This window comes from Leopardus geoffroyi, chromosome C3 (assembly GCF_018350155.1).
Source record: "Leopardus geoffroyi isolate Oge1 chromosome C3, O.geoffroyi_Oge1_pat1.0, whole genome shotgun sequence".
Lineage (NCBI taxonomy): Eukaryota > Metazoa > Chordata > Mammalia > Carnivora > Felidae > Leopardus > Leopardus geoffroyi.
The window spans coordinates 1,265,120-1,282,183 of record NC_059338.1 but is presented as its reverse complement, the minus strand read 5'-3'; the positions used below and the strand labels follow the sequence as shown (position 1 = coordinate 1,282,183).

Genomic DNA, 17,064 nt, shown 5'->3' with positions numbered 1-17,064 from the left:
CACTGCCTGGCCACTCTTCTCCAGGTCGCTCAGGGGTCCCGTCCCTCCGGGGACACCTTTCTGAGCACGCGTGGGATCGAGTGTGAACCTCGTGCTTCCGCCCCTGGCCTCGCCCGTGTTCCCTTCACGGTAGGTCTCGTTACTTGATACGTTACATATTGATGTGTTTCTCGTCCGTCTCCCACCTCCTCACCGAGGCAGGCAATTTATCCGTTTTCATTGAATGCTTCATCGAAAGCGGGGAATTTGCCTGGTTTGTCCCCTAGAACGGGGCCTGACGCGGAACAGGTGCTTGGCACACATTTGTTACCTCTGTTCAAGCTTCTCTTAGCAACACGCCATTGTCACATTCCGGCCCTTTGCTGAAACTCCCCCTCCCCCCCACATCAGTTCCAGACTGATGAGTCCCCAGGAGCAGCCTCCCTCAGGCCAGCCTCTTCCCCACCCCCTCCTGCTCTGGGAAACCCTGACTCAGCCAGGCCCTCCACCTCTGGTCTACCATTTCCCCTCAGGCCTGGCTACGGTGTGGCCCGGCGTGTGTTTTTGTTAATAACACGGGTGTCTGTCCTGTGGCCTCTGTGCGACTGTGGGGGCCCTCGGGTCAGGCACGGAGGCAACACAGCCTGACTAACTGGAACCTTCCCCAAGGACCCAGTAATCAGCATGGCACCTGTGGGCACCCAGTGTTCTTGGGGTGGAGCTGCTGACCTGAGGGACCGACACCCTGTCCCACGACACCAGTACTTTGAAGCTGTCTCTAGTAGCCTGGCGTGGCCTGCTTTTCCGGCCTCGTCTCCTGCCACGCCCCCACGAAGCGGTCTCCGTCCAAAACACAGTCACCAAGAGTCACTGCCCGTGACCTCTCGCATCTGGGCCTTTGTTCAGGGTTCCCCGGGCCGTGGATGCTACCCCACCGCCACCCGCCCACCTGGCCATCTTCCTGGTATCAACTGGGGGCTTTGGGGCCTCCGTGAAGCCTCCCCCCACTGGAGGCCAACCCCCCTCTGTGTGGTGTGGGATTCTGTACTGTTGGCTGAGGACGTCGTCTTCCTCTGACACCAAAGCTGAGAGCCGCCACGAACATGAGCTTAGCCATCCACAGAAGGAGCTTCCCTCAGAAGATGGCAGGGAGTCTAGGGAGGCTAGGGGTGCGTCCTCGGCCCTGACAGGTGACTCAGGACCAGAGGGCCTAACACCCCACGCAGGCTTCCCAGACTCTGCGCACCGGTGTCGGCGGCCTCCTGTGTCACCTCCCTTTATCCTACCACAGAGGACCAATGATGGGTTCCATTATTTAGGGGGGGGAGCCTAAGGCTCAGAAAAGTACGTTCCTTGCCCAAGGTCATACAGCTAAGTAAAAGAAAGAGCAAGGACCCAACCGCACGACAGCCAAGCTCTGAAACCCCAGACTTTCAAGTCCCAGGCCGCACTGCCTCTCACACCCTGCCACAGTCACACGTGCACTGTCCTTCTGTGGCAGGAGAGGAGTGATGATCTTCAAAAAGATTGAAGACGAGGAGTCGGACCATAAGACTCTGCTGGCGTTTGTCCCCTGCTATCCAAGGCCAAGGACCCCGTGTCTGGCAGGTGGGAGTCTCTGGAGTGGTTCCATTCGACGGGACCAGGAAAGCCGGGTCAGTTTCCCTGGAGGCCATCAAATGTTAACCTGTCCTTGCCTCTGGCCCTCATCTGACATCTACAGAAGCCCTTGCTGGGTTTCTTACACGGTGCTCCGACCGTCCCGGAGCTGTGCTGTCCCCGGGCAGGCCATGCAGGGAAATAAAGACATGGCCAGTGTCACCGGTCAGACTCTGGGCACTCAGAGCAGGAGCACAGGGGCTAAACCTGCAACCCTAGAGGGCATGAAGCTTGAATTAAACACAGAGAAATATGTACTCACATTTTCTTGTGCACATTTAGGGTTTCCATTGGTCACTTTTTTTTTTTTTTTTTTTTTAATGCACTAGGAATTGATTTTGGGATAAGGTATGAGGTTGAAATCTAACAATGTACTTTGCAAATGGTTCTCAACCTGTCCCTCTCCCTCGCTTGCTTGAATTGCTGTGTTTATCCCATGCTAAATTGGCATATATGTTTCTTATTTTTATTTTTTTGAGAGGAGGGGGAAGGGCAGAGAAAGAGGGAGAGAGAGAATCCCAAGCAGGCTCAGCACTGTCAGCGCAGAGCCCGATGCGGGTCTCAAACCCGTGAGATTGTGACCTGAGCTGACATCAAGAGTCAGACGCTTAACCGACTGAGCCACCCAGGCGCCCCTAAATTGCTAACTTTTTTTATTTATTTTTATTTTTTTTTTAACGTTCGCTCACTTTTGAGACAGAGAGAGACAGAGCATGAACGGGGGAGGGGCAGAGAGAGAGGGAGACACAGAATCGGAAACAGGCTCCAGGCTCTGAGCCATCAGCCCAGAGCCCAATGCGGGGCTTGAACTCACGGACCGCGAGATCGTGACCTGGGCTGAAGTCAGACGCTTAACCGACTGAGCCACCCAGGCGCCCCTAAATTGGTATCTTTTTTATGTATTTCTTCACTTTTTATTTCCTTCCATCGGTCTAGGGAGAGAAATGCTATATTGCAGTGGCAGAGTTTGCAAGCTCTGAAGTCAGATAATGTGGGTTTTGCCTCGGTTTCCTCATCTGTGAAATGGAGATAATACCAGCACCTGCTGTATACGGTGGCCAGGAAGACTGAACGAGATAACGCCCGTAAAGTACTCATTACAGTGCCTGGCACAAGGCAATCAATCAGTGACTGTCAGCTGCCACGGTGATCCCTCTCTGCCCCTTCCTGTACCAGTAACCAGGAAGGTGAAATCGCTAAGCGCACAGCTTTGAGTCCGATGGCACAGCTCTGCCACTTGCTATTTTCAGGACCTTGGGCAAGTTACTTACCATTTACCATCTGTCTGTTCTAGTTTCCTCATTTAAACTTGGGGGTGTAAAAGTACCTACTGCCGCTGTGAAAATTAAATATAACAATGTCCCACAGGGCAGGCCATGTACTAGCCCTTCGATGAATTTTTATTCTGCTGCCGATGATCATTATGATATTATAATTTGTTATCTGTCTTTATGTGTCGTAGGACAAGCCCTATCTTTCCCCAAAAACTGTTGTGGGGAGTGGCAATCTTTCAGGGCCAGGTCTCCCGTGGGTGAACAAACAGATTTTCTGGATCTACATTGCTGATGCCCAGCCCCTGGACTGTGCCGGAAGTCGCTGTGACTAGTGAGGTCTTGAGTGAGTGACCAGTAGGATTTTGGGTGAAATTGGGAAGCAGGTGGGGTGTGGCTTTGAAGTGCATACAGCAAATTGGTAAAAGTGTTTTTATTTTGTCTTAATTGTTTACGTTAACAAAGGAATTTGCATAGTTTAAAAAGCCAACTAGTTTTACAAGGCACTTAATGCAAAACACCAGTCCCCCGTGCCCATTCTCCTGCTCACCGCACCTCCTGCCCTCTAAGTCACTGCTGGAACTCTTGGCTGCTTCCTTTGGTACACCTCCTATTTGTTAGTAATGTGCTCATATTAATATTTCTTTTCTTCCATTTTAGATCTAATTAATTGACCACCTGCCATGGATGATGAAGATATGGTTCTCTTTATTCATGACCTTTCTAATACACTCCCCTCCCCCACCCTCCCAATTCAACTATATCCCGATGTTTACTTAACTCAGTATTCAGTGTTTACATTATTAGGGCTGTGAAAATAGTCTTCACAGCTGGGTTATGTAACGTCTGTACTAAGACTCTGCGAATCTGTAAAAATCTGCTTTTGTTAATTAACATCAAGGACATGAGCCTGAGAAATTTTGCTCTCTGAAATGGCTCAGTCATGAACTTTACAGTTTGAAACCAGTGAGACTGGAACACCCGCCCTGGGGGGGGGGGGGGCGGGCGGGCGCTGAGCCTGGCAGATTACTTTGACCCAGAGAAGCAGCCTCAATTTCCAACCTCTGTGCAAAGCTTCAGATCTGGGGGTCTGGACAAATTCTACATTTCTCTTAATTATGTAGTTATCTCATATAATTCTCTACGATTCATTATCTTTGTTAAGGTCAGGCTTCGGGCAGGGTAAAGATAGGAGTCAGAGGCTAAAATATTTTAGCAAAGGCTTTATTGGGAACTAAGGTCTCGGGCGAGGTTCCAGGACTCAGGGAGAGAGAGAGAGGAGTCAGGGAAGTCGCGCCCGGGTGCGGTGGGATAGGGTTTTTAAGCTGCAGCGGTTCCTGGTTTAGCTCCGGGTGGGCGTTTTTCGCGCCATGTGGACTCAGTCCACCTCTCAGTCCAGGCTTGCTGATTCCATCACTTACATTCACGCTTAGCCTGAACATATCGGAAACGCTGCTTCTTTAAATATTACCTGAACTCGGTCCTTTCCCATATCCTGTAATGACCCTGTTGCCCCTGTATGATGAGGGGCCCGCAGTTCCTCCGGTGTGTGCTCTCTGGCAGCTGCGTGCTGATAACCCTAACTCTGCTCAGCTACTGTTCTGTCCGGAGAGGGCTTGGCCAGGCTCTTATCCATTCTCTTTCCTTTGTGAGTCTTTCCCCTGATGTTGATAACCGCCCGCCTTTTCTTTTACTCTATATACCTACCATGAATTCATCCCTAAAACTCTTTATGTGATGTATTCACCTTCTCTCAATACCTTAAACGCATCAGGTAATTCCTGTCCGCACACTTTTTTTCCGAAAGCCACCCCTCCCCATCCCGCACCCCGCCCCAGAGCCCCTCTTCCCCTAGCTAGCTCCAAGCTGCACTGGCGCTCCCTGCGTCTCTCCATTAAATTATGACCACTTCTGTTCTGACACCCATCTCACGGCATCATGGTCAGTTGCGAATGCATCTGCACTGGGGCGAGTGTCTTGACATCTCTGTTTCTCCAAAGTCTGTCGCGGTGATCAGGTAACGTTCGAGTGAAGGAAAGAATGAGTGAATAAATGGGATTTCTGTGCAGAAGTTTAAGGGGGACGAGATTACATTCCCATCTTCTTGCAAACGTTTGAAGGTGTCCTCAGCAGGACGCCAGCTTCGAGCGGGGTCCTGGGGGACAGAAGCTGCACCGAAGCCCCTGCGGACTCAGGCCACAGTCCACAGTCGGAAGCTCAGCGAAACTCACCCTGCGCTCAGGCTGCCCTGCCGACGCGCCCAACCGCGGCCGCGAGAACTACAACTCCCAGAAGGCCGCGCGGAGGCACCGCCTAGGGGACTACAACTCCCAGAAAGCTGCGGGAACCGAGAGGCCTTCGGGACGCGGACGTCGGGGCCGCGCCGGGTTCGGGAGAAGCGGGCGGAGGTGAGTGCGGGTTGAGGGCCGAAAGCGGGGGGCGAGCCGGGCGGGCCCGGCGGCGGAGCGGCCCTGCGGTAGCTGGAACGGAGGGCGGGTGGGGGAGGACGGAGACTCGGACTCGGACGACCGGGGGGGGGGGGGGAGGGGACGGGGAGCGGGGCGGGAGGGAGCGTGAGCCGAGCCTTCTCTTCCCGCAGTGCCCATGACGAAGCTAGCGCAGTGGCTTTGGGGACTGGCGCTCCTGGGCTGCACCTGGGCGGCGCTGGCCACGGGAGCGCTGGGCCTGGAGCTGCCGTCGGCATGCCGGGAGGTCCTGTGGCCACTGCCGGCCTACCTGCTGGTGTCCGCCGGCTGCTACGCCCTGGGCACCGTGGGCTATCGCGTGGCCACTTTTCACGACTGCGAGGACGCCGCCCGCGAGCTGCAGAGCCAGATCCAGGAGGCGCGAGCCGACTTAGCCCGCAGGGGGATGCGCTTCTGACACTCTAACCCCATTCCCACCCGGCAGCCTTTCCTCCCGTCGCCCATTAAAGAGCTTATTTTCTAACTCGGTTTAGTTTGAGTGTGGACGGTGGGGCTGGGGACTCTGTGCACCGGCTGTGGAGGAGGGACAGTCAGGCGAGCCACCGTCCTGAGGTCGTCTCAGCTTCATGTTCGCATCCTTGCTTGTGGTCCTCCTTTTTGCTCCAAAGGAGGCACAGACCGAAAGATCTCTCAGGAAGGACACGTCATTTCACTCTCTTGGTCCTTTCAACCTTGTTTGCCATGTCAGGAAGTACTTCCTAAAGTCTGATTTCTGTTCTTCATAGCATCCAAGCTGTGTTCTTTGAAGGTCTTCCTAGGTCTTTCCAACTTCGGGGTTCCTTCAAATACCTCTTCTGAGCCAGCCCTACCAGTCCAAGAACAGCTGTGGATCAAGCACCGCGTCTCTACCGTCACCAACCAGGCAGGTTGAGAATCACCAAATAGAGACTCAGCTTTGATGGGCAGGGGTAGTGAACGATTTATTTTAAGGCACATTCTAAAGATTGCACCCCAACCTCCACAATTAAAAAATATAATCTGTAAAAAATAAGTGATTCATCTCCCAAGTCCCAGCTAGTATTCCAAGCAAAACACTTTCTTTGGCCCCTTAATTCTCACAGTTGTCCCTTTCTTTCCCGCGACCTCCTGCACTCATGGAGCTGGTCAGCAGAAGCAGCTGAGTCAAGGAACTGTCTCTGGTGGCAAGTTGGCATTAAGGTGCCCAGTGGTCAGGTGAACTGCGTCAGGTTTGCAGGAGCGGATAGTTCCTGTCTTGCCCCTGGGAGTACTTCCAGAAAAGCCAGAGGCGAATGAAGCTGGTGAGGATCCCCGGAATGTTGGGCACCTGAGACCGCAAGAGTTGCTGTGAGCAGAGGAGCAGATTTTCTCCCCGGCACACCTGTCACCCGTCCCTCTCTGTTCTGCTTACCATGATGTAGGGGTCGCGTAGCTGAAACCCATAGAGGGTCCAGGAGGCAGAGGTGAGGAGGGTGGCAATGGTGAGTGAGAAGGAGAGGCGTTGGGTTGATTTAGTCTGAATGACCTTGGCCTTCGGAAAAAGGAGAAAAGACACTCCTGTCCCAGGCACATAGCAAAGCTCCTACTTGTCTAAGGATTTCCTCAGGAGAAAGGTCAAACATCCTCTCTAATCCCCGTTACCTAACCTTTGCCTCCTGCCTCCCACTCACCTACCTCTACTGCCCTGTCTTCCAGGGTTTGGGTCTTCCCTTCCTTTGGAGTGTAAGTTACGGTCTTACGTCCCCCACTTCCCCGGACAGCCCCCACTCACCAAGTCGGCCAGTGGTGACAGGTACATACTGATGGTGAAGGTAGTGCAGAAGAGACCCAGCTGCTGAAGCCGGGCCTCTGGGCTGGGCACCAGGAGCCAAAAGTAGCCGAAACCCAGGACGAGGACCCCCAGCAGGGTCGCGGTCTGAAGGAGCATGGGACGCTGCAGGGGAGAGAGCAGCCTTATGGCTAGCTGTTCCAGGAGCCTCTCTGACTCCCCGGCTGGAATTGGTCCATCCTGCTCTCTGCGAGGCTCCCGTGGGGGAGCCGACCATCATCCCGGCCTCCAGTATTGCACCTGTCACAGCCCTTTCCCCACCAGTGCTGAACACATGTCTGATCCACCCACATCACCAGTGGTTTCTATAGGAGAAGGTATCTTTTGTGTGTGTGATCTTGGTACACACAGTGAGAACTTCATACAAGCTGGTGTGAGTTGGGGAGGGAGAGCTAATCAACCCACTTCTCAGCCACTGGCCCTGGCTCTCCAGGAACTATCAGAGATAACGCCCCTTCCCCTCAGTGTGTTGGGCAGCAAGTCACCATCAGGCTAGGCAGAAACACCAGTTTGCCAGAAATGGGGCGGCGGTGGAGGAGGGGATGCTGCTCAGTGTGTGAGTCTCAGGCTGGGCCTCACGGAGGACTTCAAGCCTGGAGGAGCCTTCCAGGAAAAGGTGGCAGTGCCAGCCTGTCATAATCTTCTAAGAAGCAGTGTTTACCCTGCCAGCAAGGCAGGGCGTGCAGAAGAGAGGTGGGTCCAGGGGAGGGCCTCTACCTTCCGAGGGCAGTAGTGCAGATACACCGAGATATACAGGGTCTGAAGCACAGCGCCCGTGGCGTTGACGAAGATTAGGGTCCCGTCACCCTTCAAGGCCCCGTAACTCAGCCAGCTCAGGTTGCTGCAGGGTGGACAGGAGGGCCATTCCCCACGGAGGTGAGGCTGGGAGGGGGACCCCAGGGGCCCCTACAACGTTCTTCCTCCCCCTCCCCCTCCCTCAGACAGCCTTTCCCGCCGCAAACGTCGCCCCTCTCACTTGATGTCCGTGGTGAGAAAGGGCAGGAACTGGACACTGTCCACGCTCCGGGTCATCCGCATGTGCCTGAGGTCCGAGCTGTAACGGGGCCCCGAAAGCAGGGGTGAGAGACGGGAAGGGAGAAGCAGCCTGCTGGGGAATCTAGACCCCCCGTTGCCTGTCGTCCCCGGACCACTGCAGGTCCCGGCCCCACCCTCAGCTCTCTGGACTCTCCCTCAAGTGCCCAGCCTCGCCCTTGGGCCCCGGATCCCTCAACCCGAATCCACTTTGACCCGGGTTTCGGACGCAGCTTGGGGCTGCAGCCACGTCTCTGTCCCCTCTCTGTCCCTTCCTGGCTTCCAGGTCCTGCCCCAGCCTAGCCCGGCCGCGCTCTCACAGGCCGGTGGAGTACATGATGAGGGTGAAGAGCACGCAAGCTCCGGAAAGGAGCGAGTCGGCGACGCCGCCCGCCTCCATCTCCCCCTGGGTCGGATCTTGAGCCCCGCGCGACCGTCAACTAGCTGGGCCGGCAGCCCGCGCCGCCGGAGCCCCGCCCCTGCCCCCGGGGCCCCGCCCCCGCGCGGCGCCGTGCGCCGGAAATGGGTCGGCAGCCCCGCCCGCTCCAGCGGCGCGCCGGAACTGGGCCCCGCCCCCCGAGCGCCAGGCCCCGCCCCTGCTGGCCTGCTCGGAAGCCGTCCTCCGGGTCACGCGGGGGACGGCGGGTCCCGCCGGTCGCGCTCGGCCTGCCCCTCGGCCCGCCCGGACCCCAGCCTCCACCCTCTTGCCGACGTGGCCGACCTCAAATCAAAGCTTCTGGGCCCTTCCCGCCCGGAGCTCCGGCTCACAACCGCACCTGCCCAGGGCTTGAGAGGTTTCCCCCTTTGTTGAAGCCTCTTCCCAGGGTCTCCCCTCCATGAGTGGGCTTGCCAGGAATCACCGGTCTGTCAGGTGCCCTCTGCCTTCAGCCCCACGGCCAACCTTGCGTGATGTGGCCCACCCGCCCAAGCGCCCGTCACTGACCCCCTAGGCCAACCCACAGGAACTTTCCTGCGGCCTCCCACGCCCCGCTGCTTGGGCTGTGCTGGGGCTGTGCGCCCAGGCCGCGTTCCCCCGAGCACCCACCTGCACCAGCACCCGCACGGTCCCCGCCAAACCCCAGAGCCTCGGGAGCGCGAGGGGGCAGGGGATGGGAAGAACTTCCAGAGTGGGGTGCAGCCCGGAGCCCCAGAAAATCCTCAGACGGGGAAGCACCCCACCCTCTGGTGATGGTAGGGGGGTCCTAAGTTAGGATGGAGGAGCAGAGAAGTATGTCCAAATAAACGCGTTGTTTTATTATTTGTATAAAAAAAGTCCAGTTGTAGAAATCACAGACACACATCAAGTTTATATACAGATCCTGTCCACGTGGGCCCTGCCCCTACACCTAAACTCTAGACACAGGTTGGCACAGCCCCCCTGCTGGCACAGCTCTGCGGAGTGCTACCCTCAGATGGGAGAGGACGGGACGCAGTGCGTGGCTGCAGCCCTCTCCCCGGCAGCTCCAAAGACTTCCGGAAGTCTTGGGGAGATGCTGGATCAGCCCAAGCGCGCTGCCTCTCCCGTCTCTGGTTCCCAGGCATGAAACTGTCTCACACTCCTCCTGCAGCCAGTGCCTCTGGGCATCCTGGCTCTCTCTGGAGGGGCATCTTTGCCAAGCTCAGTGTCCATGTGTATGACCGCAGGCTCCCTCCAGCTCGGCCTTCTCAAGAGGCCACATCTTGCACAGCTTGTTCCTTTGGCTTAAGGGCAGAAATGGTGGGGGAAGGCCTATCCCCACTCCCGTCCATCCCTCGAGGTGGAGGCAGTGATGGCACTACCAGGCTTGCCGACCCCCTTTGGGTTGAAACTCTTGATACCCGTTTTGAGGCTGCCGGATGGCAGCTTGTGCACGTGGTGGGAATGGTTCCCAGGAGGACTGGGGCCGTGGGAGGGGTCCCTGAACAGGTGAGGGTGCCCATCCTGCCTCCTCGGCCCAGTTCTAAATCCTCAGGCCAGGTGTGGCCTATGTCTTCACGGGGTTTGCAGCAGCAAGAGCGGCAGAAGCAGCACAGCCCAGGCAAGTGGGAAGAGGCGGGGGGCAGCGCTGTGCCCGATGCTGTGTAGGACCTGCACCTCTGGGTCATCTGCAAGATGAGAGGGCGGAAGCCCCCAAGGTGAGTGGCCCTACTGCTGGCTCTGGCCCTCAGCTCAGCACGGTTTCCCCAGCCCCTGCCTGGCAAGGAAGCCATGTCCTGTACCCAACCTCTTTAAGCAGACCTCCTCTGTGCCCCAGGCCCAATTTTCTCTGGCTACGTACCTGCTGGAAGTCTCTTCTCCTGTGGATTGACATGGGCCTGAGGACTGGGAGCTGAAAGGCAAAGGTGGTAGTGGGTCAGGGGCCATGCTGGGGCGGGGGGGCGGGGCTCACGGGCGGCGGCCGGCTGGGCCGTTGGTGGCACTTCCCTGCCATCCCGGCTCACTAGCCCAGGATCAGCAAAGAGGTTCGGGAAGGAGGCCCACAGGGCTCCGACACTCACTGATTTTGCCACTGACGATCACCTTCAGCCTCAAGCACTGGTCTTCCTGGTGGTGGATGGGTTTGGCTGCAAGATAAACCCACAGAGTGTTAAGGGAGGAACCTCTGTTGGAAGAAATCACAAGTGCAAACTTCTCGGCCTCTTTTTTCCCTGGCCCCGCTCATTCGAGCCCCTCTCTTCCCACTCATCTTTCATTCCCACCTTCCTTCCTTTGCCCGCTTTCTGCTTCCTGCTCAACCTCCCGTTGTCTGGGATGACCCTCGGCTTTGGAGGCGGTGCTAAAAGGAGCACGGCCTTTCCCTCGCTGCTCCCAGCCTGGAGTTGGCCGAGGCCTTCACAATATGCTCCCCTGCCTGATATTCTCCCTGTCCAGGCCGCAGTGACAGGGCGAGGCCCGGATCCATTCTACACACAGCTGATTTTCTACCTCCTGAATCCACCAGCGTCTCTCCAGCGCCCTCGGCAGAGTCCAAACTCCTTAGCGCTTCCTAGGCCGCCGTGACACGTGGTGTGTGCCCTGTCCCCTCCACCCCGCCAAGCTTACCTCTCCCCACGTGCAGTGTCCCTCCTACTTCAGACTCGACCATATGGCGTTCCCTGAAGATGTCCTGCACCCATTGCACATGTCCCCTCGTGCCCGGCTAACTCCTCGGCTTGTCCTAAGCTCTTGGGTCCTCGTCCCCAGGAACCCTTCTCTGAGTCTCCTGAGCCTGGCAGGTACCCAGGTCGTTTTCCCAAGGCCCCTGTGCCCATATCTTCATATCACATCGTTCCAACGCTCCGTTCACCTATGTGTGTTGCTTTCCAGCTTTCCGGGCTACAGGGACCCTGCGGTGTTTTATTGATCTCTGTGCCCGCGGTGCCAGGCAGAGTGCCCAGTACACAGAAGCTCATACCACGTGTGTAACGTGAGTGGATTAAAACAATTCAGGATCGGAAGGGCCGTGTGTGGCTTCGTACTGAGCACGTGCATCACACCTGCTGTGTCCCCGTGTGGCCCGTGCGCGCGCCCGGGGGACTCACAGATGTAGTAGTAGCTGTGTCCCTCTTTGAACTCCTTGCCCAGGGTGAAGGGCGTGAAGCGCTGGAACTTCTCCGACAGCTTCTCCGGGCCGTGCCTGGCGCTCGGCTGGTTGCACTGCCAGCGGACCTGGTCCCTGGACTGGGGTTGGCACAGCTGGTACTGCTCACGCTCCACCAGATAAAGGGTGTACCGCTCCATGGCGGCGGCCGCCACAGTGTCGTCCTCGTAATGCGGGCAGATGATGTCCAGGTAGTCATTGAGCCGGACGTGTACTGTGTAGTCCTCGCTCCGGAACCTGTTCCCGGAGCGGGAGGCAACAGACGGTCACTCAGAGGCCAGGCTCCAGGCCAGAGCCGCGGGCCTGCGAGGGTCTACCTGGCCCCCCACGGAGATTTCTGAACAGCCTCAACTCCCAGTCTTTTCTGACCTTGACCTCTTCAGTGTCTTCTCACCATCTTCGAACGTGCCACCCCCCTCACTGCGTCCGTCCTCTAAATTGCATCCGCCTGGCAGCCTTCAGGTGCCCGACCACTTCCCGTAACCCCCGGGGGTTTGCCCAAGGAAGGGCTTCTGAGTGTGTCCTTAGCTCACTCACCACTTCCCCAAATCTGTGCTCCCGGCTGCTCTTCTCCAGCCCCGCCCGGGACCCGGCCCGCGACGCCCTCCCATCGGGAGAGCCGCGCTCAGCCCCCAGCACCGCTGCGGCGGGGCCGCCCGCGCCCTCGCCCGTGCCCCCGGGGCGCGTTCGCACTCGTCGGCTTCACTTCCGCCCCCCGGCACGCCAGGCCGGCACACACTCCCGGATCCGCCACTCTAGCGCCTCCTTGTCCGCTCCTCCCAAAGCATCCCAGGCCTCCCCGTCCATCGCCAAAGCCACGCTCGCACCTCCGCGGAAGGAGCTCCAGAAACGCTGGAGCTCTCGGCCCGGCGGAGGCCGCCCCAGGTGCGGCCAGCGCCCTCCCCGGAGCCCCTGCGGCTCCGGCCCGGCTCCGCCCTCCGGCCCCAGACACCTGGCTCCAGGCGCCGCGGGGCGGGGTCCGGGCGGGGGAGGGGCCTCCCACCCGCCGCCCCCCTCCCCGAGCCGGTCGGCCCCTCCGGATTCCCCCGGCGCGGCCGGACGCCAACCCGCTTCAAACCCGGGCCCCGGCACGGGTGGGGGAGGGGCAAGAGCTCGGCCGAGCGGCCTGGTCGGGGTGGGGGTGGGGGTGGCACCCCCTGCCCGGTCGGCGGGCGCCCTCGGAGGCCCGGCCTGGGGGCGGCGAGCACCCGGGCCCCTCCCCCACCGGGGAGGGGGAGGAGGAGAGCGCCAGTGAGGGAGAGGCTTTTAAAATTCCTCTCTGGAGAGATAAACATAGAAGCCATTTCAGAACAGGTATTTCAGCTCTGGGCCTGGCGTCTTTCCCCCATTCCCGTGACGGGCACTGACTCATTCCCCTTCCACCTCCGCCACCCGCCCCGGCACTCCTGAGAACCTGTGAAAATCTACCTGGTCAGAGGCGGCCGGCCCCCAGGACCTCAGGGCCAGGGCTTGCCCCGGGCACAGTCCTCCAGGCCCGGGAAGCCGGCGCCGGCCGCTCCAGCGCCCAGGAGCCCAGCGCCCGGCTCGCAGCAGCCCCGCCCTCCCGCCCGGGGCCTGGAGATCCCGCTCCGGCCCACCGCCCTGAGTCACCCAAGCCAGCCCCACACCCACCCAGCTCAGGGCCACCTCGTCTGTGCCTGCGAGCCGGGCCTGGCGAGGCCCCTGTGCACTGCACTCTGGCTGGTTTCTCTTTAGTCCTGGGTATGGGAGGGTGTGTGTGTGTGTGTGTGTGTGTGGCCAGATGGACAGGGCAGAAGCTGTGCTTGGTGGGGGCACCCATTCTCCCCCTCCTGGGGGTCCAATCTGTTCCACTTAGCACTCCTTCGACTCTGGCTCTCCGTCTGGGAAAGGGGGGCAAGCGGCGTCAGGGAAGGCGGGGAGGGGGGGCAAGGAAGAGGCTCCTTCCTGAAAGAGAGGAAACCTGGGAGCTTGGGAACGGAAAAGGCCAGGGTCCCCCCCTCCCTACTCATGGCTTCCTGTCCCCTCCTCCTCCTTCAGCCAACACCTGGCATGGGCATAAACAGGGACTTTGCTCTCTCCCACTAGGGCGAGACTGGGTCAAGGAAGTACAGAGCAGGCAGGTGGGAGCAGCAGCGGGTGGGGAGGGCCGACATTAGGGCTGCCCCTGATGCCGAAGGGCAAGAGGGCATTGCCTCCTGGGCTTGGCAGCAGCTGGCAGTTCCCTCCTGCCCCACAAGCCACAGCCTACAGGCCCCCCACCAGGCAGCACTGCCACAGGGTCAGAGGAAGCTGGCACCACGGATTTCTCAAGCGGAGTGGGGGGCGGGCTTGCAAGGGCTGGGGGTGGCCAAGCTGAGCGTTTACCCTGAGCGGAGCTGCCCAGCCCTCCTCCCCCTGCTCCGCCCTACCCACCTCTCTGTTTTCCCACAAATATTGTTCCCGTAACTTCAGAAAACTCAAGGGCAAGAACAAAGGGTCCAACAGGGCTTCTCCCTCCCAGGGCCATTTGCCTCCTAGCCCTAAACCTGCCCAGGATGAGTTAACTCCTTCCTGCCCAGAGCCCCAAGTAACCCTTTTAACCCCTTCCATTCCTTCTGAACCTTTCCCATGACCTCCCTCCTCCCATCTCTTAATCTCATAAACAGGTGACTCCCTCAGCCTACTACACAAGGCATGCGCCCCACTCATGCCACCTCAAAGGATCCCTTGTGTGTGGAGGGGAGCTTTCCAGGGTCATCCTAAATACGGAGTGCACAAGCTTGAAGCCAGAAGGCCAGGCCCCTCCTGAGGGGTCCTTCCAGGATTACAGTGAACATTCTGCTTACTCCCCATGTCACATCAGGCACCTATCTGTGTGGGCAGACGTCCAAGCGACAAGAGGCACAGAGGCTTTTGTCGTGGAAGGGCCTAGAACGAGAGCCGTCGGCGCCAGGGAGGGTGGTCCAGGCTGGAGGCAGGAAGTGTTCAGCAAGGGTCCCTCACTTCAGAGTTAACAGGGGGCCAGGGGGGTGGAAAGGAAGGGCAGAGGGAACCCAGTGCAAGTAACTGGCAGGCGGGCTCCTGCCCAGGGCTGGGGTACTCCTAGTTATGTCCCAGTTACCGGGGAGAAGCGAGGGGAAGAAACTCCACGGGACCCCTCCCGCCTCTGGTCACGGCCCCAAGACTCAGGTCAGGGGCTGGCCGGGACAGTTAACCGGGCCACGGTGGGGGTGGGGGTGGGCAGTGCCAGCCGGGCGCCCGGGCTGCCGGGCGGAGACTCGGGGCTTACTTGGGGTTTGAACTGTTCCAGAAGACGGTGTGGCGGTCAGCAGCGGCCAGACTGCAGCACAGGCCCAAGAGCGGGGCCCAGAGGAACTCCATAGCGGGGGGCCTGGCCAGGCCGGGCGAGGACGAGGGGCTCCTCGGGGTCCGGGTTCCCGCGGGCTGTCTCGGCGGCGCAGTCGGCACCGCGCACAGCTCTGGCCCCTCCGCCCGGCGACTCCGCCTTTTGGGCCGGCGCCGCCCGCCACCCCGCCCCGCCCCCGCCCCCGCCCCGCCCCGCCCGGCGCGCGGCTGCCCCGGGGCTTGGGGGCTGGGAGGTGGAGGAGGGGAGGGGAGGGGAGGGGAGGGCAGGGGAGCGGAGCGGGACTCGTGCCTCGGCCGCGACGAAGGTGCCGTGTGCCGCGAGTCCGCTCGCCTGTGGGTGTGCGTGCGGGGCGCTCGGTGGCGCGCGGGAGAAGGGCTCCAACGGCACGTGCAGGACTGCGAGCGCGCGGCGCGGGACCCGGTCGGGCTGCGCCGCGCGCGGGTCCTGCGGGGCGCGAGGTCGCGGACAGGGCCCGCGCCTTCCCCGAGCCCAGCACACCCAGGCTCGGGCGCCCGCGATCCCACTCTCCTCCCACCCGCCTTTCCCGGACTCCGCGCTCGGCTGCTCCTCCCTACACACGCGGCTGTTTGTTTTTGTTGGGTTTGTCAATGTTGTCTTTGTTCGCGAGATGGTGTCATCGCCTAGATGCCGGGAATAAAGTGCGACCCTGTGTGATCGGGTGTGTAACGTGTGCGGCTGGGGCCAAGGGCGCCCCTGCCCATCTCCGCCAGTGACAGGGAGGGACACCCGGGCTCCTGGGTCCCAGGGGCGCCCTCTCTTGTTTCTAGTTGGCCAAAGGGCACTACTGACGTGTTCGTGAGTGCGCGCGCGCGCGTGTGCGCCAACACACGTGTGTGCCGTGCGAACGGGCTTTGGATACGGACTGTGAGAATCTGGGCATTCCCAAAGTGTGACAAACCGCAAGCCCGCATGTGCATCTGGCACGCGTCAATACGTGTGATGGCGCGCGAGTGTGAAGGCATCTGTGGGTAGCTCCGCAGCCGTGTGTGCAGCTCCGGCGTGAGTGTGCAAGTGTTAGTGAACCGCGTGTGAAGAGAGGCGGCCGTGGGGAGGGGCGGGGGCTTGCACGGCGGGCCCCTCCCCCTCGCCCGGCCCCGCCGGACTCGGCCCCCCGGGGCCCTTGTCCCCGCCGGGATCTGCCGCCGGCCGGAGCAGGGCTGGCGCCAGGGCGGGCAGGTGTTTGCTGAGGCTCGAGTGCTCGTCCGGGGCGGGGGGCCCGATGCTGCGTGTCTGCGCGCCTTTGGCGGCTCCCGCGTGTGACTGCGGGGCTGTGTGCGCGCGCGGCTGGCGTTGCGAGCGTGTGCGCCTTCCCGGCCGGCCCGTCCCCGCCGCCGCGCGTCGCGGGAAGCCGGCTCCCGGCCGGCTCGGACGCAGCTCCCGGGTTCCGAGGCCGTTTCAGCCTCTTCTTTTACGGCCGGGCCTGGCGACAGCGCCTGTAATTACGCGGGGCCGGGACGCCGCGGCCAGTCCGGCGCTGGCCCCGCCGGGGAGGAGCCTGGGGCGGGGAGAGCCGGGCCCGCCTCCTCCTCCCACCCCCCACCCCGCTCCCCCGCCCCGACGGCCGCAGGCGGCGGGAGGCGAGACCCCCCGCGCGGACCGTAAACACTTCCCGAGCGTAGCCGCGTGGCTCTGCGTACGCCCCGCCCCCCGCCCCGGGCGGTGGCCCAGCCCCGCGGCTGCAAACGTGCAGCGCGTCGCTGCTGCGGGGCCGAAGTCCACCCGCCCGCCCGCCGGCCCCCCGGCGGCGCCTCCCGCGCGCTTGGCTCACCTGGAAGGACCCCTGGGAGGAGCCCTGGGTGTGGGCCTCCCGCGTGCCCCCGGCGAGAGCAGCCGGCCCCTGCCCGGTGCCCCCGAGCACCGCAGCTCCGCGAGCGCGGGCTTTGCCAGTCCCCCGCGGCGTCGGCAGCGCCTCGCCGGGCACCCGCACACGTGGCACACAGTC

At 60.6% G+C, this 17,064-nt stretch overlaps 3 protein-coding genes across 6 annotated transcripts; 1 reads left to right on the top strand and 2 right to left on the bottom strand.

The window, feature by feature from the left end:
- The first annotated feature begins 5,207 nt into the window (after positions 1 to 5,207).
- DPM3 (dolichyl-phosphate mannosyltransferase subunit 3, regulatory) lies at positions 5,208 to 5,858 on the top strand. The gene is made up of 2 exons (XM_045454304.1): positions 5,208 to 5,317; positions 5,509 to 5,858. Exon 2 carries the CDS (start codon positions 5,514 to 5,516, stop codon positions 5,790 to 5,792), a length of 279 nt encoding a protein of 92 aa, XP_045310260.1. The 5' UTR covers positions 5,208 to 5,317; positions 5,509 to 5,513; the 3' UTR covers positions 5,793 to 5,858.
- Positions 5,859 to 6,289: 431 nt separating this feature from the next.
- SLC50A1 (solute carrier family 50 member 1) lies at positions 6,290 to 8,700 on the bottom strand. 3 transcript variants are annotated; one of them, XM_045454298.1, is made up of 6 exons: positions 8,534 to 8,700; positions 8,158 to 8,235; positions 7,899 to 8,022; positions 7,125 to 7,286; positions 6,765 to 6,884; positions 6,290 to 6,680 (listed from the first exon to the last, which is right to left on the bottom strand). In XM_045454298.1, the coding sequence occupies exons 1-6, from the start codon at positions 8,611 to 8,613 to the stop codon at positions 6,579 to 6,581; spliced, it is 666 nt and encodes a 221-aa protein (XP_045310254.1). In that variant the 5' UTR covers positions 8,614 to 8,700; the 3' UTR covers positions 6,290 to 6,578. The 3 variants fall into 3 exon arrangements, with proteins under 3 accessions (XP_045310254.1, XP_045310255.1, XP_045310257.1); XM_045454299.1 differs by having other exon boundaries at positions 8,549 to 8,679; XM_045454301.1 differs by lacking the exon at positions 7,125 to 7,286 and having other exon boundaries at positions 8,534 to 8,679.
- A 746-nt stretch (positions 8,701 to 9,446) lies between these two features.
- On the bottom strand, positions 9,447 to 15,236 carry EFNA1 (ephrin A1). 2 transcript variants are annotated; one of them, XM_045454302.1, is made up of 5 exons: positions 15,024 to 15,236; positions 11,715 to 12,010; positions 10,692 to 10,757; positions 10,472 to 10,522; positions 9,447 to 10,298 (listed from the first exon to the last, which is right to left on the bottom strand). In XM_045454302.1, the coding sequence occupies exons 1-5, from the start codon at positions 15,113 to 15,115 to the stop codon at positions 10,186 to 10,188; spliced, it is 618 nt and encodes a 205-aa protein (XP_045310258.1). In that variant the 5' UTR covers positions 15,116 to 15,236; the 3' UTR covers positions 9,447 to 10,185. The 2 variants fall into 2 exon arrangements, with proteins under 2 accessions (XP_045310258.1, XP_045310259.1); XM_045454303.1 differs by lacking the exon at positions 15,024 to 15,236 and adding an exon at positions 12,311 to 12,581.
- Positions 15,237 to 17,064: the final 1,828 nt, after the last annotated feature.